Source organism: Bufo gargarizans, chromosome 8, assembly GCF_014858855.1.
Source record: "Bufo gargarizans isolate SCDJY-AF-19 chromosome 8, ASM1485885v1, whole genome shotgun sequence".
Lineage (NCBI taxonomy): Eukaryota > Metazoa > Chordata > Amphibia > Anura > Bufonidae > Bufo > Bufo gargarizans.
Window position 1 is genome coordinate 30,441,913 of NC_058087.1, and position 23,522 is coordinate 30,465,434.

Genomic DNA, 23,522 nt, shown 5'->3' on the forward strand with positions numbered 1-23,522 from the left:
AGTATGTGGGCACTGTATGGTGCTATTATGTGGGCACTGTATGGTGCTAGTATGTGGGCACTGTATGGTGCTATTATGTGGGCACTGTATGGTGCTATTATGTGGGCACTGTATGGTGCTATTATGTGGGCACTGTATGGTGCTATTATGTGGGCACTGTATGGTGCTATTATGTGGGCACTGTATGGTGCTAGTATGTGGGCACTGTATGGTGCTAGTATGTGGGCACTGTATGGTGCTATTATGTGGGCACTGTATGGTGCTAGTATGTGGGCACTGTATGGTGCTAGTATGTGGGCACTGTATGGTGCTAGTATGTGGGCACTGTATGGTGCTAGTATGTGGGCACTGTATGGTGCTAGTATGTGGGCACTGTATGGTGTGGTGCTAGTACGTGGGCACTGTATGGTGCTAGTATGTGGGCACTGTATGGTGCTAGTATGTGGGCACTGTATGGTGCTAGTATGTGGGCACTGTATGGTGCTAGTATGTGGGCACTGTATGGTGCTATTATGTGGGCACTGTATGGTGCTATTATGTGGGCACTGTATGGTGCTAGTATGTGGGCACTGTGTGGTGCTAGTATGTGGGCACTGTATGGTGCTATTATGTGGGCACTGTATGGTGCTATTATGTGGGCACTGTATGGTGCTAGTATGTGGGCACTGTATGGTGCTAGTATGTGGGCACTGTATGGTGCTAGTATGTGGGCACTGTATGGTGCTAGTATGTGGGCACTGTATGGTGCTAGTATGTGGGCACTGTATGGTGCTAGTACGTGGGCACTGTATGGTGCTAGTATGTGGGCACTGTATGGTGCTAGTACGTGGGCACTGTATGGTGCTAGTATGTGGGCACTGTATGGTGCTAGTATGTGGGCACTGTATGGTGCTAGTATGTGGGCACTGTATGGTGCTAGTATGTGGGCACCGTATGTCAGTATTATTTTAGCACAGTACACACAGACTTTGCGGCCTGAATGTCCACCTGTACGCACTGTGGTGAATCAGATGGGACCATAGATCATTTTATACCCCAATTTCCCACCTCTTAGCACTGCGTTGGGGCTCATTATATCTGGAGGACCCCGCCTGGTACTCACCTGTTCTGATTCACGCTAGTAAATACCATTGTGACCTAACGTGACAACCTTCTCCATGTCGCTGTTTTCTTCGTTAGGTGATTGAAGACGGGATAAAAGTGCCTGCCCCTCCCCCCAGAGACACCAGTCGTTACCAGGGTCCCGCCTGGTTTTGTCTGCTATTCATGTGTGAGACAAAATATTTTGTTTAGCAAAAATCTTTCATTTATTTAAAAAGGAATTTCAGAACTGCAGCTGCTTCCATGTGTCTTAAAGAGCCGGCGCGCCTTTGTCACAGTTTCACTTTCATTACTCTACAAATGTCTCTAATCTGAGATAACGTACGGCCATATCCTCGCCGGACCGAGGTCAGTGGAATCGCCGGGGGCTGCTCCAGAAAGAGGAGAATAATGAGTTAGGGCTCGTTCACACGACCGTTGGTGTCCCGTTCCCATATTGCAGGACCGCATTTGCGGATCCGCAATACACGGGCACCGTTCCGTTGTCATTCCGCATCACGGATGCGGACTCATTCATTTCAATTGGTCCACAAATGCAGAGATGCAGAACGGAAGCACTACGGAGTGCTTTCTGAGGTTCCGTTCCGTGCCTCCGCACCGCAAAAAGATAGAACATGCTCTATCTTTTTGCGGAACGGAGGGATCGCGGACCCATTCAAGTGAATGGGTCTGCGATCCCCATGCGCCTGTCCCACGGAAGGTGCCCGTGCATTGCAGACTGCAATTTGCGGTCCACAGCACGGACACGGGCTTCACACCTTCGTGTGAATGAGCCCTTACCATAAGGCCTCTTTCATACGACCATTTGGCTTTTTCAGTGTTTTGCAGTCCTTTTTTCACGGATCCATTGTTCCGTTTTTTGTTTCCGTTGTGTTTCTGCTCCGTTTTTCCGTATGACACATACAGTAATTACATAGAAAAAATTGGGCTGGGCATAACATTTTCAATAGATGGTTCCACAAAAACGGATATACGGACATACGAATGCATTTCGATATGTGTTCAGTTTTTTGTGTGTGGACCCATTGACTTGAATAGAGCCACAGAACGTGATTTGCGGGCAATAATAGGACATGTTCTCTCTTTCAATGGAACGGAGAAACAGAAATACAGAAAATGGAATGCATAGTGAGTACATTCTGATTTTTGGGTGGAACCATTGAAATGAATGGTTCCGTATACAGAACGCAAAAAACGTCCTGTAAACGGAAAAAAACGGTCATGTGAAAGAGGCCTAATTGTGTCCAATAACAGTGCCTGGAGGACAGTGAAGACGTAGTAATGCTAGCATAAAGCTAACGTATTATAGTGCTTGACAAAATAGTCCAATGTCATACTAGTATACTGTGCTCACATAATAGCATAACAGTGCCAAGCAATATATATATATATATATACACCCACCTAGTGCCTAGATAATAGTACCATGCAGTGAACACATAGCAGTCTCTGTACTGCAATATAACACCACCATATAGTGCCTGCAAAATAGTTCCATTTGGTGCCCATCAAATGCTACTCTACAGGGCTCACATAATATCAGCGAGCCCATAACAGTGCCATACCATGTCTAGGTAATGGCATCACGCAGTGCACACATAGTCGTGGCTGTACTGTAACATACGGTAAAAGACTGATAATACCAGAGCTCACAACAGCAAATAGTGAACATATAACCAAGTCAGGCAATGCCCAAATAAAAATGCATATAGTGTCTATATAATAATAGCACCATGCAGTGAACACATAGCAGTATCTACTGTATACTATACAAACATAGCACTGCTCCTAAGTGCCACAATAGTTCCATGTGGCGTCCTTATAATACCACTATAAAACGCTTACATAATAGTGAAAACGTAGCAGTGACATACAATGTCCACATAAAATCCCATACTCTCTAGATAACAGCGCGTGAATGCAGAGCAGTACTAATGCTGTACAAACATAACACTACCATATACTGCCTCATATAGTGCCACTATAATACTGCTACATAGTGGACACATAGCAGTGCAAGACAAAATCCTATACACTGAACAAAATACATGTACTGTACAAATATAACATTACTATGTAGTTTCTATAGAATAGTGCCACATGGTGCCTATATAATACTACTATACAGTGCTTGAATAATATGGTACACAGTGAACACATGGCAGTGACAGAGCCTAATGATTACCGTATCTAGTGCCCAGATATTACTGCAGTATAGACCTTACATAGTAGTACTATATAGTGAACACCTAAGGGTACCATACTGTGCCACAATGTATTACTATGCAAAACTAAATACAGTGTCATACAATGGCAGCAAAATACTGCCATATAATACATAACTGCACTGCCAGTGACTGATGGGGAACTTAGATTGTGAGCTCCATTGGAGACAGTCAGCAATGATTGATAATGTCTGGAGAATGCTGCGGAATATGTCAGCGCTATATAAGGGCTCATGCACACAAACGTTTTTTGCGTTCAGTATGCGTTACTTATACGGAACCATTCATTTCAATGGGTCAGCAAAAAAAAATGAAGTGTCTCCATAAGCATTCCGTTTCCGTATTTCCGTTCAAAGATAGAACACTCACATTCCGTGGCTCCATTTAAGTCAATGGGTCTGCAAAAAAACAACTTAACACATACGGAAATGCATCCGTATGTCTTCCGTATCTGTTCTGTTTTTGCAGAACCATCTATTGAAAATGTTATGCCCAGACCAATTTTTTCTATGTAATTACTGTATACTGTATATGCCATACGGAAAAACGGAATGGATAAACGGAAAGGAACTGGAAACACTACTGAAACAAAAAACGGAAAAACTGATCCATTAAAAACGGATCGCAAAACACTGAAAAAGCCATACGGTTGTGTGAACGAGCCCTAAGTGAGTAAAATAAATACTGCGTCTAAATAATACCACCGCACTATACCGCATGAGAATACAATAAATCCACACAATATGGACTCCAACAAACATCATCTCAGATCCCAGTGATCAGGAATTTGGGGGAGGGGGTGTTAATCTGGCTACCATTACTGCATCTGCAGGGGCTCTAAACTTCTGATTGGGCAGTCACCCGTCATCCTCTGCAGGTGTCTAGGAAAGCTGGGTGACTATCTGTGTAGGACTAATGGTAGCACATACTGTAATAGAATACTGTAGTATCTTCCTATATGATAAAAAAAAAGTGCTGTAACTTCCTAAGATGCTTTGTAATTCAATTATTTTCCAATTTCACGTTCTCTGCTTGCTGCCAGTGAATTGTAGCCTTGTTCTTAAACTCCATCACACAGCTGAGGGTTTGCTACAATTGTATCCAGCCCAGACCACCCTCTGTGAGCTGAGCAGTCATGCACTCCAGGTTGATACATTGTAACAAACTTTCCGCTGCTTTTCTATAGCATGCTTTCTTGTGGAGACTGGGTGCAATTGTAACAAACCCTCAGCTGTGAGACATATCAGGTGGGGATGGGTTGTTTTCAGTGATTTAGTGTCTCGGGACCATCCTAGAAACCAAGAGGTGACCGAGGAAACTGGTTTTGGCTGGCGGTCTGGGGTTGTATATTACAGGGTGACAGTTTTACAACCCGCAGTAATTGACTGGGTGCCCGGTGCGACCAGATCTTCCACATTACCCATAATTCATTACCTGGAACTTTATATTATAGGTTTTGCTTGACTAATGAGGGCAACCAGAGCTGGGAACCAGCGACTAAAGGTCAAAGGGCCTCCCTATACAGTGCAGTGGACTCTTCATCATGTACTGTATGTTCCTAGGAAAGCTGGGTGACAACCGATATCGCTACCTTGCCATCTTGCACTGGGGTTGTCGCCAAGATTGTACGCCTCCGGCCTGCTTAGGTGTGCTCTGAGGAAGGGCGCGTATGGCCGAAACGCGTAAGCGGCAGTGGTTTTAATATTTTTCTACTATGTTTTGAGGAATTCATTTTTACTGGAGCGCCGGATCGATTCCCGTTTTTCCTGCTCTGCTTAGGAATGCATTTTATGTGAGTGGGTAATGTAGTGCTGATGCCTATCCCATGCAGGATCACAGGAAAGCTGGGTGATTGTCCATACAGTTGTCATTGCAGCGATTATCATCCAGCTTTCTCAGTCTCCTGAATGGCAAGCATTGCTGCGTAACCAGACAGAGTTCTCATATCGGAGCCTTGGAGAGCTGGGTGGTTGTCAATAGATTTGTCATTTCAGCGCACAGGGGTTGTCACCCAGCTTTCCCAGTTTCCTGAAGGGTGAAGATTCTAAATGATGGAGTCATAGGGGAGTGGGAAAGGGATCGCGGCATAACAAGACCGATGTCTCGTGCAGGAGCCTAAGAAAGCTGGGTGTCGATACATCCGCCATTACAGCACACCCACCGGATGTCACTCAGCTTTCCTAGTTTCCTGAATATTGAATCTGCTAAGTTATGCAGTCCAGGGGCGTAGCTATAGGGGAAGCGGCTGCTTTGGGGCCCGAACTCAGAAGGGCCCCACCCGGGAGGAGGACTGAAAGATTTGTTGGGGCCCCCTCTACAGTATTATACAATGACACTGCAGGAAACGGACGGAGCGGCTGCCGGGCCTGGTCTGACTAACCATGGGAGGGAAGGTGGCGAAGAAGTTGCTGGGGGGGCCCCGTTCAAAAATTTGCTTTGGGGCCCAGTCATTTCTATTTACGTCACTGATGCAGTCATATAACATAACCGGAAAGGTTTCTCATGCAGGAGCCTAAGAAAGCTGGGTGAGTGCCGATACATCCGCCATTACAGCACACACATCGGATGTCACCCAGCTAAGTTATGCAGTCATAGCAGAGTGGGGGATGTGTCACTACAAACTAGACAAATAGTCTCAGGAGTCTAGGAAAGCTGGGTGATAGAACAGGCCGCCCTTAGTCCTCCTGCATACAAACGTGTGTGCCCCGTGGCCGTGCTGCGGACCGCAATGCATGAACACCGTCCGTGGGGCAGCGGATCGCGGACCCATTCACTTTACTACGGACGTACGGCGCTCAGCGATGCAGTCCTGTGAAGTGAATAGATCCCTCTCTAGATTTAGCTGGGTGGCAGACAATATGGCCGCCGTTATAGATTTTTCACCCAGCTTTTCACGAAACAGATATCGCTATGGAACAGATTAATACAATTTTTGACACCTAGAATAATTGGGACGATCGGAGCGCAGCTGGCTAGGAAACGGTTAAGTTGGCAATTCCACACAAAAGCCGTCCAATTCCTCCCTTTCTCTTGACTTTCCTGTACTTGTCCTAATACAATTATATTTACTCCAAAGTGGCGCGCGGTCAGATCGCATCTCCCTGCCGCCGCCCCACCATATGGGAACATACAGGGGTCATTATCCGCAGCCTTGGGCTCGAAGTGAAATTTTAATGCATCTTATAAGAGAAGAAGAGAATTGATACATTTGTATCTCATCCCTCATTCACTGTAATGTAAACAAAAAACAAAACAAAAAAATGATACAAAAATTGAAATTTTTTGATATTATTTTTTTTTGTCGAGGCAAATGCAAAAGATAAAAAAGAAATAAAAAAAATTCTGCCAAAATAACACACGTTTAAATGGTGACCGCCTCCATATCTGGAAACGTTACATTGTATCTCACCGTATAGGCGGCGATAGAAGCAGAGGAGCTGAATTCACGACATTCTTTCCCACCATCAAGACATGTGGACAATTAGTGGTTTGGATCCGGCAAGGTATCTGCGAGGCTTTGATGCCGGGGCCACTGAAGGGGCTTAGATCAGCGAATCGAAAATGGAGACTATTATAACAGAGATGAACGCAACAATCCGCCCGATTCGCCGATTTCACAATTCATTTGCCAGTGCTTGGAATACAAAGGGTTAATTGATGTGAAAAGGGAATCAATGCAACCATGCTGAAGCATTTCACCTTATGGGCTCATGCACACAAACGTATTTTCTTTCCGTGTCCGTTCCGTTTTTTGTTTTTTTTTGCGGACTGTATGAAGAACCATTCATTTCAATGGGTCCGCAAAAAAATGGAAGTTACTTCACGTGCATTCCGTTTCCGCATGTCCATATATCTGTTCCGCCAAAAAATAGAACATGTCCTATTATTGTCCGCATTACGGACAAGGATAGGACTGTTCTATTAGGGGCCGGCTGTTCCATTCCGCAAAACATAAAATGCACACAGACATCACCCGTATTTTTTGCAGGTCCGTTTTTGGCGGACCGCAAAATACATACGGTCGTGTGCATGAGCCCTATATGTCCAAACGTGGCGGCAGAATGTGGAATTTTGATGACCACAACCAGCCATGTGACAAACTGGCGGCTCATGTATCAAGCAAAAAAAAGGCGCAAAGATGTAAAAAATTTGTGTGTTTTAACCTTCAAATATTGATATTGTTAGGGCTCGTTCACACGACCGTGTGGAGCCCGTACTTGTGCTGTGGACTGCAAATTGCAGCCCGCAATGCACTGGCTCCGTCCGTGGCCCAACCACATGGGGATCGGCAGACCCATTCACTTAAACAGGTCCGCGATCCGTGTGTTCCGCAGAAAGATAGAGCAGGTTCCATCTTTTTGAGGTGCGGAGGCACGAAATGGAAATGTTATGTTCCGTGCTTCTGTTCTGCACCGTTCTGTATCTCCGGATTTGCGGACCTATTGAAGTGAATGGGTCCGCATCCGTGAGGCGGAATGCACACGGAACAGTGCTCGTTTATTGCGGATCTGCAAATGCGGACCGCAAAACGGCAACGGGCAGCACACGTTCGCGTGAATGAGCCCTTACTAGTTTTCTATATTGTTAAAAAATGGGTGTGGCTAGGTAGTCGCCAAAATTGTAACATATGTATCCACTGACACTCGCCATTTACATTACGGCTGGCGCACTGGGATGGCAGACAAGGCGTAATGGAAAGGATTTTCTCCAGATCAAGCGTCATGCCGCCATGTTGGGAAATTAAGACGACGCATAATTGATACCGGACCCCCACTATATTGCCACCATGCCCCCCATAGTTATCCACTGACTCGTCATCACGTTTTTCATGTGGCAGCTGTAACCATTCCTAGGGGTTTGCTGAACCTTTCTATATGTTTGCAACATTGGCCGGATGTAGCAGAGCTGAGCTCCATTTACGGAACTGCAAAATGATGCAACCCACAGGCTTAAATAACAAACTCAGCTAGACTACACTTCAGTTACTCTGCAGAGCCGGATGCAGCAGACCTGAGTGACTGACGACCATGTCACCTTGAGCTATGTCGACTTTTACATGGGACGACTAGTCGGCCAACTCACAGTCAAAGATGCCCCAATGAAATAAAGTCAGCTCTGCTACCTCTAGCAGAGCCAAATGTTGCTGAGCTGACTGACGTGTGATAATGTTACATTGTGCTGTTGATAAATTTACATGGGGCTGCAGGTAGATCTACTTAATGTCTTCATGATGCCCAAGCAATGCAAAAAAAAGCTATTGACAAACTCATGTCTTTCCTGAAGCAGAGCCGAGAGACTTATAGTGATTGCCCACTGTGCCGTCTCCACTTTTACATAGGACTGCAGGTAAATCTGCTACCTTCGCACCCGGCAGATTTTGTGGCAGGAAATCCATTCCATTCACCTTGATGGGTCTTGGCAGAAATCCATGCGCTCGCTGCCCCATTCCAATGAAATGGAACCGATTTTCTGCCACAAAATCTGCCGGCTGCGAAGACGTCCTTAACTGTTTTCAGGTTCATCTGTCACTAAGCAGGGCCAGATGAAGCTGAGCTCAGTGACTCATGTCTTTCCCCCGTCTTACATAGGACTGCAGCTAAACCTACTGCATTATTTTAACACGGAGAGTCGACGGCCCCCCGGAGAGTTAGTTACATGACAAACTCAGCCCTGCTACATCTGTATCACTCCATATATTGGGTTAGACAGGATTTACCTCTGCATGGAGAGCAGTAGTCCCAGCAGGATAGTGAAGAAGATGCCAGGAAGGTGCCAGGGTGCCATGGTGCTGCTCTGTCCAGCGTCTGCCCGTCACCCTTTACCGCTCTCTTCCCTGCTTCCGAATTTCATTGAGGTGTAACGCAATGTCTCCAAGGTTCATCTTTCTTTTGCAGGGGGGAGAAGTTTTCTGGCTGGAGGAGACCTCCCCGGGATGTGTCGCCTCTTCCTCCTGGGACAGCAGGGTAGGGATCAGCGGTGCCCGCAGTTCATTCTCCAGTCCTTCAGGTTCCTTCCTTGTATTCCTCAGGGCAGTCTCAGGCGGTGTCTTCTATCTTAGGCTTCTCTTCCCGATCTTCTCCTTGGGATCCCTGGCCCCTGAGCCTTGTGGCCCCCTTTCCACGCTTCTCATCCCTAACTGTCTAGAAGTTTGTGGCTCTTTGGAGCTGTCACACACACAACTCTGCGCTCTCCTGCTGCGAGCTCCTCTGATGCTGCCTCATTGTGACTCTCCACCTCTTTAAATTCCCCTCTCTGCACTGACAGTCACACTCCCCCCCCTCCCGTCCTTCCCTCCCCTACTATCATCTGATGACAGGAGCAAGTATTCCCCTCTCCCGCTCCATGATACCCCACGCTTCCATAGGTGTCCAACAGTCCCCTCTAAGATGAAAGTATGGGGTCCCTGAGACCCCCAACCTGTTCCCGACCTATAGCTTTTCTTCACCCAGCTGTCTGACAATCGGTATTCCCAATATTGCAACTCTTCGGGGTTGTCAACCAGCTATCCCACCCTCCCACTTGGCAAATCTGCCTTTCTTTGGTGGCGCAGAGTACTGCTACTCCCTAAATTAATGGGTTTGTCATTGGGGAGTCTGACAACCAACACTCCCATTGTCAAAACGGTTGTCAGGCAGATTTTCTATGTAAATTCTGGACGGGATATCGTAGTGCGGACTCCGCTACTCCCTAAATCAGGCATGCTCATCCTGCGTCCCTCCAGCTGTTGCAAAACTACAACTCCCACAATGCCCTGCTGTAGGCTGTTCGGGCATGCTGGGAGTTGTAGTTTTGCAACAGCTGGAGGGCCGCAGGTTGAGCATGGCTGCCCTAAATAATCTGGGAAAGCTAGTTGACAACCAATATCCCGATGGCTATAGCTCTCGCCGTGGTTGTCACCCTGCTGTCCTAGACTCCCGGTTTGTTGGGCAGTGAATTGGTATCGAGCGGCGGTCTGCTACTCCATTAATGAATGGGTTTGCCATTTAGGAAGCCGAGCTGACAACCAGTATTCCCGCCATTGCAGCTCTCACAAGGGTTGTCACCCATATTTCCTAGACAACTCTGTGTTGGTCGGGATATAGAAGTGCAGGGTCTGTGACGCCATAAGTAATAAGATTTGCCCCATGGGAGTCTAGGAAACGGAGCTGACAACCAATATTTCCACCGTTACAGCTCCCACGGTGGTTGTCAATGAGCTGGGAGATCTGCTTTGCAGATAGTAGAGCGTGGTCTGCGACTCCATCAAGAAATGGATTTGCCATTATGGAGTCTGAAAAAAGTTAATTGACAACCGATATTTCCACCACTATAATCCTCACAGGGGTTGTCACACAGGTTGTCACACAGGTTGTCACACAGGTGTCCTTGGTCTGTTAGTGTATAATTAACGAGGTTGACTGTTCAGAAGTCTGGGAAAGCTGGGTGACCACGTCCATGGCGGCTGTGACGTCCGAAATATTGGTTGTCGTTCACATGAGGCTAATAAAAGGCGTAAAAGTTTCAAAAAGTCAAGAGAAACAGATGACTCAAGAGTCAAGGACATAAAGTTGGTGACGTTTTAAGGTTGAAATGTCATTTTTTTAACTGCTGCCTAAGGGCAAGGGGATGAACCATCATAAAAAAGTCGCATAGTTGCGGAAGCTTTGCCTAAGGGCTCATTCACACGAATGTGTGAAGCCCGTGCCCGTGCTGTGGACTGCAAATTGCGGTCTGCAATGCAGGGGCACCGACTCCGTGGGGCAGCCGCATGGGGATCGTGGAACCATTCACCCGTTCCGCAAAAAGATAGAGCTTTTTGCGTTGCGGAGGCACAAGATGGAACCCCAGGAAGCACTCCGTAGTGTTCCGATCCGTGCTTCCGTTCCGCGTCTCCGGATTTGCGGACCCTTTGAAGTGAATGGGTCCTCATCCGTGATGCAGAATGCACACGAAACGGTGCCCGTGTATTGCGGATCTGCAAATGCGGTCCGCAATACGGCAACGGGCAGCACACGTTCGTGTAAACGAGCACTTAAAGGAGGGAGCAATGTCGGCCTGAAGATGCAGCAGCTCCTATGGTTCTGATTGAGGGTGCCATCGCTGGGGGGGGGGGATGCAGTTTCGTCACCAGTGATTCCCAGTTTAGATATTCATTAGAAACCATTTCGGACCACTTACAGGTGAATTCCACTCATTTCAAGTCCACAGAATAAGGGATAACTATTAGATCGTTGAGGGTCCGACTGCTGGGACCCCCACAGATTATGAGAATGGGGGCCCTGTACCCTCTGCAGCCCCCTGAAATGATCGGAACAGCCGGTCGCACATGCTGTGGATAAGGCAAAATCTTGAAACAAGCAGAATACCCCTTTAATGGACCATTTTGTAGCCTTTCAGGGGCCAGGATACGTTCAGCACAGGATGCGAGTGACAACTCCAGATCTCCATACTCACTACATGGTCTGGTAGTCCGCCATCATATCACCTCATATTTGTAACTTGTTGTGAAGGCTGGATTTCCCCTTTAAATGACAGTAACCACTGACGAGCCTTTATTTTAATCACTGTGCTGTTACATAATTCCCAAGACAGAAATATTCCCTGTAGCCAGTTCCGTTTTGCTTATGAATTGCCTGAAAGAGGACAATAGCAAACTGATGTGAATGGCCCTCAGCCCGAACAGGCCAAACAGTTAGAGGGGCATCTTCCTCACCTGCCAGTGGCCTGTAGTGCCCTTCCCTGCCCGCAGGATATCTGTAAATATTCACAACCTTCCTCAGTCTCCAAAAAATCCATCTAGTGTAAAACAGTACATAGTAGAGAGGGAGGAGGGGGATGCAGCTGCAGCTCCTCTTCTTCTGTGTCCATGAGACTGCAAGCTGATGTAGGAGAGGCATCTGATTGGCTGAGAGCACTCAGTACAGGACTGACATCACACTAGGAAGAGCCCGCCCACTCCGTGCAAATGGGGAGAAAAGGTGCAGAAACCAGCAAAAGGGAGAGACCCAAACTGTATTTATTTAACTTGTTTTATATTTTTGTTACAATTGTATCCAGTCCGACACATTTTACCTGCACCGATACATTGTAACAGGACAAGAGAGAGATTTGTGCTGTTTTAAGAGCACCTATCCACAGGATCAACCCTATTAAACCACTCAGACTGACTGGTAGGGTTGATCCTGTTAATTAAGATGATTCCTGCCTTGTGAAAAGTCGTTGTGGCATTGCTGAGGAAAAAAGGAGTGTGAAGCCCATGCTGTGGACCGCAAACTGCGGTCCGCAATGAGCGGGCACCGCCCGTGGGGCAGGCCCATGGGGATCGCAGACCCATTCACTTGAATGGGTCCGCAATCCTTCAGTTCCGCAAAAAGATAGAGCAAGTTCTCTCTTTTTGCGGTGTGGAAGCACGGAACGGAACCCCAGAAAGTACTCCGCAGTGTTCCGTAGTGTTCCGTTACATTCTTCCGTTACGCACCTCCGGATTTGCGGACCCATTGAAATGAATGGGTCCGCATCCGCGATGCGGAATGGCCACGGAACGGTGCCCGTGTATTGCGGATCCGCAAATACGATCTGCAATACGGCAACGGGCATCGCACGATCCCTTATTCTGTATGCAAATGAAAGGGCGAGACACAGAGGGTTGTGGCAACGCACATCCAAACAGTACATGCACTACTTTTTTGCGGTGCGGAGGCACAGACGGAAAACCCAGAGCAGCACTCCGTAGTGGTTCCGATCCGTGCCTCCATTCCGCACTGCGCCGTGTCTTCCGGATTGCAGACCCATTCAAGTGAATGGGTCTGCATCCATGATACGGCGCACACATGGCCACTGCCCGTCTATTGTGGACCCGCTGTTTGCAGGCTGCGATATGGGCTCGGACCTTCCATGGTCGTGTGCTTGAGACCTCTGCAGGATCTGCCCTACCAGGCAGTATGCTTGGTTTAATAGGGTTGATCCTGCCGTCACAATCCGTATCATTTGTGTGACGGAGGCCTAAGTATTTAGTGGAGCGTTTAAGCAACTTTAACAAACTCTCAGCTGTGATAAGTATTAATTCAGAATGGGATTTTAACTGTGGACAGAAACAGAAATGTTTCATTTACTGACAGCAAGCATAGATCTTGGTATTTGTATAGGATGGGACTGTGAATGGGTTAAAGGCGGCATGTGAGTGGCAGGGGGTACAGGCCCCGGAGGAGAAAGTCTCAGGGTGGGTTCTGCATGTTTGTCATGGACAATTTCCTAAGAATTCACAGCTAGATTTGTCTGGATGCAGGACCTGCACTGGGGGATTCCTGTTAACATCTTCACTGCTGGAGTGGTTCAAGTATTACCCAGAAGTCTGTGCAGAGGAAGTAACGATCCTGTGATCATTTATTATTGGATCACGTGCAGCCAACCCAGAGGCATATATAATATATTGTCAGGACCCGTGACCATCAGAGGAAAATCAATGTAATCACAGGACCAATGGAAAGTTCTGCAACTTGCTATTTTATACATCTCTGCTTGCTGTCAGTGAAGGAGAACATTCTTATTTACATCTAGAGGCTTAACAGGATTTACTACAAATGTATCCATTCTAGACAATCCCTGCTAGAGAGATACATCAGCACAAAGCTGTCTCCTGTCTGACTGCTTGTTACAGTGTATCAGTGCAGTTACAGGGGTTGTCTCATCCTAGCGATATGCCACCAATGTCAGATAGGTGGGGGGTCTCATCCTAGCAATATGCCACCAATGTCAGATAGGTGGGGGTCTCATCCTAGCGATATGCCACCAATGTCAGATAGGTGGGGGTCTCATCCTAGCGATATGCCACCAATGTCAGATAGGTGGGGGTCTCATCCTAGCGATATGCCACCAATGTCAGATAGGTGGGGGTCTCATCCTAGCGATATGCCACCAATGTCAGATAGGTGGGGGGTCTCATCCTAGCAATATGCCACCAATGTCAGATAGGTGGGGTCTCATCCTAGCAATATGCCACCAATGTCAGATCGTGGGGGTCTCATCCTAGCAATATGCCACCAATGTCAGATAGGTGGGGGTCTCATCCTAGCGATATGCCACCAATGTCAGATAGGTGGGGGGTCTCATCCTAGCGATATGCCACCAATGTCAGATAGGTGGGGGTCTCATCCTAGCGATATGCCACCAATGTCAGATAGGTGGGGGTCTCATCCTAGCGATATGCCACCAATGTCAGATCGGTGGGTGTCTCATCCTAGCGATATGCCACCAATGTCAGATAGGTGGGGGTCTCATCCTAGCGATATGCCACCAATGTCAGATCGGTGGGGGTCTCATCCTAGCGATATGCCACCAATGTCAGATAGGTGGGGGTCTCATCCTAGCGATATGCCACCAATGTCAGATAGGTGGGGGTCTCATCCTAGCGATATGCCACCAATGTCAGATAGGTGGGGGTCTCATCCTAGCGATATGCCACCAATGTCAGATAGGTGGGGGTCTCATCCTAGCGATATGCCACCAATGTCAGATAGGTGGGGGTCTCATCCTAGCGATATGCCACCAATGTCAGATAGGTGGGAGTCTCATCCTAGCGATATGCCACCAATGTCAGATAGGTGGGGGTCTCATCCTAGCGATATGCCACCAATGTCAGATAGGTGGGGGTCTCATCCTAGCGATATGCCACCAATGTCAGATAGGTGGGGGTCTCATCCTAGCGATATGCCACCAATGTCAGATAGGTGGGGGTCTCATCCTAGCGATCTGCCACCAATGTCAGATAGGTGGGGGTCTCATTCCTATCTCCAAAGTGAACGAGAGAGAACTGCACAAGCGCGGCCCCTCTGCCTTCACTTCTATGGAAGTTCAGTATATATTTTCATATAGGAGTGAAAGAAAGGCACACCACACATGAGGGGCCCTGTGCTACAGATAAGAGTGGGCCCCAGAGGTGGGATCCTAGTGATATACCAGCAATGTGTGAGAGGACACAACCCCTTTAACACATCGGCAATTTCGTTCCACATTTTGCGGAACGGAATTGCGGACCCCGCACTTTTCGGGGCCTGCATTTTTCCGTTCCCGAAAAAAATAGAACATTACATGACCTATTCTTGTCCGCAATAGTGGACAAGAATAGGCATATTCTATTAGTGCTGGAGAATGGCGATGTGTGGTCCGCAAAATGCGGAACGCACATTGTCGGTCGCCGTGTTTTGCGGATGTGTGAATGGAGCCTAAGGCCTCTTTCACAGTACCGTATGGCTTTGGCCTCATGCACACGACAGTTGTTCTCGGCCTCCTTTCCGTTTTTTTTGCGGATAGGATGGAGACCCATTCATTTCAATGGGTCAGAAAAAAAATGCTGATAGTTCATCCGTTTGTGTTCCGTTTCCGTTGTCCGTGTTTCCCTTCAGCAAAAATAATAGTGCATGTCCTACTTTTTTCACATTTGCGGACAAGGATAGGCATCTATTACAAAGGATCTGTGAAAAAACAGATGCCGCATTCATTTTTTTGGGCGGACGCACAAGCGGACGCACAATTTGCGGATGCAAAAAACAACTGGCCTTTTTCAGTGTTTTGCAGTCTGTTTTTCATGGATCCGTTGTTCCGTTTTTTGTTTCCGTTTTGTTTACTGTGTGTTTCCGTTTCTGTTCCGTTTTTCCGTTCTGTTTTTCCGTATGGCATATACAGTATACAGTATTTACACTGGAAAAATTGGGCTGGGCATAACATTTTCAATAGATGGTTCAGCAAAAACGGAACGGATACGGAAGACATACGGATGCATTTCTGTATGTGTTTTTTTATTTTTTGCTGACCTATTGACTTGAATGGAGCCACGGAACGTGATTTGCGGGAAATAATAGGACATGTTCTATCTTTTAATGGAATGGAAATACAGAAACGGAATGCACACGGAGTACATTCATTTTTGTTTTTGCAGAACCGTTGAAATGAATGGTTCCGTATACGGAACGCAAAACACGGTCCGTAAACAGGAAAAAAAATGGTTGTGTGAAAGGGGCCTAAAGCACATTATTTGTAAATCTAGTAACATTACCCTAAAATTATGATTAAAAGGATTAACCCAAGATTTAAACGTATCCTATATCCACAGGAAAGGCGACCGCCACTGAGCGCTGGTCCTCTGTTCTACCATGTGATTGAAGCATGCACCTTGCTGCTCCATTCATCTCTACGAACCTGTTAGGCCCCTTTCACACGAGCGAGATTTCCGCGCGGGTGCGATGCGTGAGTTGAACGCATTGCACCTGCACTGAATCCGGACCTATTCATTTCTATGGGGCTGTGCACATGAGCGGTGATTTTCACGCATCACTTGTGTGTTGCGTGAAAATCGCAGCATGTTCTATATTCAGCATTTTTCACGCAACGCAGGCCCCATAGAAGTGAATGGGGCTGCGTGAAAATGGCAAGCAAGTGCGGATGTGGTTGCTAGGAGACGATCGGGATGGGGACCCGATCTTTATTATTTTCCCTTATAACATGGTTATAAGGGAAAATAATAGCATTCAGAATACAGTATGCATAGTACAATAGCGCTGGAGGGGTTAAAAAATGTATTTATTTATTTTTTACTCACCTTAATCCACTTGTTCGCCGCAGCCGGCATCTCCTTCTGTCTTCACCTGTGAGGAAAAGGACCTTTGATGACGTCATTGCGCTCATCACATGGTCCGTCACATGATCCATCACCATAGTAAAAGATCACCATTTTTTTTAACCCCTCCAGCGCTATTTTACTAAGCATTCTGTATTCAGAATGCTACTATTTTCCCTTATAACCATGTTATAAGGGAAAATAATACAATCTACAGAACATCGATCCCAAACCCGAACTTCTGTGAAGAAGTTCGGGTCTGGGTACCACATTCAGTTTTTTATCACGCGCGTGCAAAACGCATTGCACCCGTGCGATAAAAACTGAACAACGGAACGCAATCGCAGTCAAAACTGATCGCGCGGGTTTGCCGCAATGCACCCGGGACGCATCCAGACCTTATCTGGACACGCTCGTCTGCAAGGGGCAGATAAGACTCATCTTTTTTAAATCCACTCCTGGTCTTGGCTTTCAAAGCCGCATGCAGAAACCTGACCGTGTGACCGATCCCTTAGAAATAGTCGGGTGCTGTACTCTTCTAGAGAATGCCGGACCACCGCTCTGTTCATATGTTCTTTGATCAGACACTTAGAAACCTACAGTCTTCTCAGATGACGAAACTATGTGTCGGAGGGCGGTCCTGCTCAGTAGGTCGCACACGTCTTGCCTGGAGCTCTTGTCCTGCTCATTATCACATACAGTCCACATTTGCCTGTGATGCAGCGATGCCCCAGACTCCGCCGCCGCCGCTCATAAATTACGCTCCTCACAGAAAATATGCTTTTATCTGCGTCAACAACACAATAGGAATTTCAGCAACAATGTAACTCGTCCGGGTTTTCTATAATGGTCACTGTCACCGCACAGACCTGTGATGCAGGATGAAAGAGCAGGGGACGTGCAGCACAATGTCTAATTACGTCGCTCACGTGTTTTCTACTCCAGCACTAATTACACATTCATGTACACGGAGTCAGGCCTCTTTCACACAAACGATACGGATTGGCTCTGGGTGCGTTCAGTGAAACTTGCACCATTTCGCAATCGGGTTCAGTAAGTTTTGTCTGCGATTTCGTTCAATGTTTCCGTTTTTTCCGCGGGGGTGCAATCAGTTTTGATGCATTTTTCACGCCCGTGAAAAAAAAAAACGGAATATTTACAAACAACATCTCCGGTCAACCATCAGTGAAAAACTCTTTACACTCGGACTGCAAGCAGGTTACACCCGGATACAATGCGTTTTTTACTGAAGCTCCATTCACTTCTATGGGGCCAGGGCTGCGTGAAAAACACAATATAGAACGCGCTGCGATTCTCACACAACGCAGAATTGATGCGTGAAAAAAAAAAAGCTCATGTGCACAGACCCCTTAAAATGAATGCGTCAGGATTCGGTGCGGGTGCTATGCGTTCACTTCTTGCATTGCACCTGCGTGAAAAACTCGCTTGTGTGAAACGCGCCTTAGGGCTCATGTCCACGAACATGAGGGCTCTACGCCCATAATGTGGACCGCAAATGGCGAGTCCACAATATACGGGCACTGGCCGCATGCACTCCGTGCTGCTGATGCAGACCTATTGACTTGAATGGCTCTGCGATTTGCAAGATACAGCAAAAGATAGGACATATCCTATCTTTTGCGGAGCGGAGGCACGGATCGAAAGGCCCGCAGAAGCGCTTCCGTGGGATTTCGGGACCATGCCTCCACAATGCATTTCCGTATCTTGCAGATTGAGGACCAATTCAAGTCACGGAGTGCACGCGGCCGGTGCCCATACATTGCGGACCGTTACGTTTGTGTGCATGAGCCCTAAAGAGAATCCTCCATCACAATTCATGTTTCTCAGAAATCAGCAGTACAGGATTTGGAGAATTTTTCCAATATACTTGGAAAGGCTCTGATTCTGTAGCACAGAGCACTACTTCTCGACTCCATGTATAGAGACCTTCACTACCTGTTGCCACCACTAGAGGCCGAGCTGTGAACAGCTTCTGTTCAGGTCAATGGAGGCTGTATACAGGTGCACAGAGAGCTCCCTCTAGTGGTGATGACAGGAAGCAACTTTTTACAAATATGTCTGCCAAAGGTAAAATTAAGGAACCACTGCCTGTACTAAAGAAACTGAGCACAGCCTCCCCTCTGAGCTGTCCTACAGTTCAATGAATGTAGAAACCACTTAAAAGGTTCCCAGTAGTTATCATCTGAGTCCTGCTGACTGGTGAAGTGGAAGCATTACATAGGCAATTTGCAAATTCTTGAAAGGAGAGACTAGATCTTGGTGGAGAGGTGGCCTTGCTCTGTAAACTAAATGTAAGCAGCTGCATAAATCCCTCTCCTGTCCTAGTAGTTCGCTACAATGTATCAGTGAAATGTATCCCTCTGGAGTCCAGGCTGGTTCGTTCACTGTGAACTTCTAGATTAGGCTACTTTCACACTTGCGGCAGAGGATTCCGGCAGGCAGTTCCGTCACCGGAACTGCCTGCCAGATCCGGCAATCCAGACGCTAACGGATGCATTTGTGAGACGGATGCAAATGCGGATCTGTCTGACAAATGCATTGCAATACCGGATCCGTCTTTCCGTCTGTCATCCGTAAAAACTGATCCGGTATTTATTTTTTCTCATTTTTAAAGGTCTGCGCATTGCGGATCCGGTCTTCTGGAACATTTAGTACCGGATCCGGTATTAATACATTTCAATGTAAATTAATGCCGGATCCGGCATTCCGGCAAGTGTTCAGGATTTTTGTCCGGAGAGAAAACTTCAGCATGCAGCGGTATTTTCTCCGTCCACAAAACGTAAGAGGGACTGAACTGATGCATCCTGAATGGAATGGTCTTCTCCATTCAGAATGCATTAGGATAAAACGGATCAGTTTTTTTCCGGTATTAAGCCCCTAGGATGGAACTCAATACCGAAAAAGAAAAACGCTAGTGTAAAAGTACCCTAAGATGCAATTCACACATAAGCTGTATTGGCAATGTGCAGATATTCAGCCTCTTGGTTGTAAACAAGAATATTTCCGTTTACGGACAGTAAGCAGAGCTCTTAAAAATGGTGCGGAATTGAAATGCAAAGTATATCAGGAAGTCGGCGCTGAACATTTTATTGGCTAAACTGTATTTATATGAATCTGAAAAACCCCTCTGAAGAAGTTGCTATAGAGTTCCCTTTGCAACTGGATGCTGTTATTGCAGAGCTGCGGCGGAATCCGTTTCCTACAAGTTACATCAACAACATGGAGGCGTTCAGGTCAGCACTTCAATCATACTGACTTTTAGTTGCACAATGGTTTCTTCTCCATTCAAGTCTAAATCTAAGTTTGGAATTCCTGTTGCCAGAGAGCAGTGCATTGTGGGACTTCAGAGGTCTATTACAGTGATAGCTAAGTTGTCAGGTCACAAATCTGACGAAAGGGTTGAGTTAAGCCCCACTGAGCAAACATCTTGTGACCTAGTAGATGCACTTGGTTACAGTTGGCAGCAGGAGACGTGTCAGGTGTGAACTGTGGTAAATTATTGGATGTGTTCATGTGTTTGAACTGAGGAAATGTACAATTAAGTGATATCATTTATTGGCTAATAATAGTCTGAAAGGGCAAGGATTTATGATAATAAGAGCTTCTCATCAGGCTGGGGGATGATGGCAGTGCGTTGGGAGTCTTAGTTGTTAGAAGAAGGATTTAGGTAATAGGGTATGGATGTGTCGGGGGCTCAGAGTTAATCCAGGACCAGGTGGTTGGGTGACAGGAGTAGTTATAAAGTAACGTGATGTAATCTAAATATAAACCACTTGTATAATGAAAAGTGGACAACTTGTGTTTTATGCCTCATCATTTTTAAGATCTCTGCTTGCTGTCAGTGGGAACCAGCTTGTTTTGCAAAGGGTAAAGAGTTTTGAAAGTAACATTAAGGCCCCTTTCATACGTCTGTGATGACAAGATGGTCCATCCCTGCAGATGTCCGTGATGAATCTGTGTTTGGTCCGTTTGTCCAGTTTTTTTCCCTCCATGTGTCATCTGTAATCCACGGACAACACTGCTAGGCTGAAGATTAATTTTCAGAGCCTCTTCTGTCGGCGGTCAGTGAAAACCACGGACTAGACACAGATGTGTTGTGTCTGTGATTTTCACAGACCTTTAGGGCTCATGCACAGGAATGTATTTTATTTCCGTGTCCATTCTTTTTTTTTTTGCGGACCGTATGCAGAACCATTCACTTCAATGAGTCTGCAAAAAACCGAAGTTACTCCGTGTGTATTCTGTTTCTGTATGTCCGTTCCTGAAAAAAATAGAACATGTCCTATTATAGTCCGTATTACGGACAAGGGTAGGACTGTTCTATTAGGGGCCAACTGTTCCGTTCCGCAAAATATAGAATGCACACAGACGTCATCAGTTTTTTGTGGACAGCAAAATACTTACTGTCGTGTGCATGAGCCCTTAGGCCTCATGCACACGGCCGTTGTTTTGGTCCGCATCCGAGCCACAGTTTTGGCGGCTCGGATGCAGACCCATTCACTCCGTGTGCTGTCCGCATCCGTTGCTCCGTTCTGTGGTCCGCCCAAAAAATATAACCTGTCCTATTCTTGTCCACGTTATATTAATGGCTGTCCGTGCCGTTCAGCAAATTGCGGAACGCACACGGACGCCATCTGTGTTTTGCGGACCCGCGATTTACGGACCACAAAACACCCAACGGTCGTGTGCATGAGGCCATAGGCTGTAAAGTGTGTGAGGAATCCATAATCAGAGACAAGAATAGGGCATGCTTCCGTGTCGCCACAGTCCGTGGAAAACCACTGATGTGTGAATATACACATTAAAGTCAATGGGAACGTGTGCTGTCCGTGGAGACCACGTCCATGATCCACTGACGTGTGTAAGAGACTGCGAGCACAGTATGTACAGATGTGTCCTGATAGATTGTTACAATGTATCAGTTTGGAGTCCAGGCTGTTTAATTGCAGTTTGCTACAATTGTATTCAGTCCAGACATTTCTCTGAGAACTGAACAATCTTGATGGATACATTTTGCCTGCACTGATACATTGTAACAGGAGAGAAACATATGTAACTAATAGAGGTGTGACACCATTATTTAGCAAGTTTATTTCAGAAATTTCAATTTTCTAATTTGTCACCAAATAGAGGAAAAATTATTAAATTTGTCCTTTTTGTCTATTGGTGTAGAGGTGGAAGGGAATCTGAAATTCATCGACCTTATGACACTATTGAAAAATGTCCACCATTGTAGAAAACGCACAGCAGCTGTGAGAGGTAGATAATCTATAATGAACTTCTGGTAAGGAAGCCCCTTGAGGAGATAAAACACATCATCACATAACCAGTAATAATATAGCAGATAATAACCAGCTCACAAACCTAAGAAAATGCTGCCCTCAGACTGCAGGTCATTAGCAAAGAACCCCCCTAGTGGCCATAGTGGAAAATGCATCCCATAGTTCTGCCACAAAACAGTGATCTAATGGTTTCTGCAGCTGAGGGTTTGTTACAATTGTATTGGTCTAGACTCTATCAGCTGCACAAATCTCTCTCATGTCCTGATGGTTTGCAACAATGCATCCTGCAGGTAAAATAATTGTCATGAAATCCTTGCAGCTGTGAGTGTGACAGGAGCAGAAGTTCAGTGCAAGATGAGGATCTATTTACATCACATTTGGAGGTATACATTGGGAGGATCTTCTACCTTCAATGAAAAAAATTATTTGCAAAGTTAATTCATAGATTACAGACTGAGGCCTCTTGCACACAATTTTTTTTTTTCAGTTTCCGTTCCATATATGGAGCCATTCATTTCAATGGATACGCAAAACAAAAACTAAAGGCCGTTTCCGTTTTTCCGTTCTGTTCAAAGATGCGTCAATTGTGACGTAAATTTGTTTTCCCTTAGTCCTAACAGCAGCACAAGTGGGGATTTGCCCCTGTGAAGCCGGTCAGGACAGGCGGAATTTTTATTGAACAAAAAATCTCTGCCAAGTATCATTAATTGATGCCACCCCTATATAACCTGCCCCCTGCCTGGACGGGGTTGCTTTCTTAACAAGTAATTCACACAACCAAAAGGGTGGGAAATTTGTGTGCTGCTGTTAGGACTAAGGGAAAACAAATTTACATCAAAATTGGCGCTTTCCTTTTGTCCTAACCAGCAGCACAAGTGGGGAAGTAGCAAGGACTTTACACAAATCTGGGAGGGCAAAATATTATGTGTTAACATATATACCAGCAAATAATTTCTCTCAGTCTAAGGGAGCGCAGCACTTAGAACGGAGTGTCCAAAGGCAGCTCCTCCAGCTCGCCTTGAATCTATACGGTAGTGAGAGATAAAGGTGTTCTGGGAACTCCAAGAGGCGGCAGCGCAAATCTGGTCTAAAGGAATTAATTTCCTTTCAGCATACGACGTAGATACTGCCCTGGTCGAATGAGCAGATACAAATGACGGCGGTGACAGATTTTGTGATAGGTGAAACGGATAGTGTCCTTGATCCACCTACTCAAAGTAGGCTTGGAGGCTTTAAGCCCTCTGTTTTTCCCCGAGTAAGCTAGAAGGAGATTCTCAAATCTTCTGAAGTCCAGCAACCCCG

At 46.3% G+C, this 23,522-nt stretch overlaps 1 protein-coding gene across 1 annotated transcript in view; it reads right to left on the minus strand.

Annotated features, from left to right (window-relative positions):
- Positions 1 to 9,504, minus strand: part of WNT10A (Wnt family member 10A) — a 42,998-nt gene extending 33,494 nt beyond the window's left edge. Inside the window, exon 1 of the mRNA XM_044304058.1 lies at positions 9,043 to 9,504. Within this exon, the coding sequence (XP_044159993.1) occupies positions 9,043 to 9,110 (68 nt within the window). The 5' untranslated portion in view covers positions 9,111 to 9,504. The remainder of the gene's footprint in view (positions 1 to 9,042) is intronic.
- Positions 9,505 to 23,522: the final 14,018 nt, after the last annotated feature.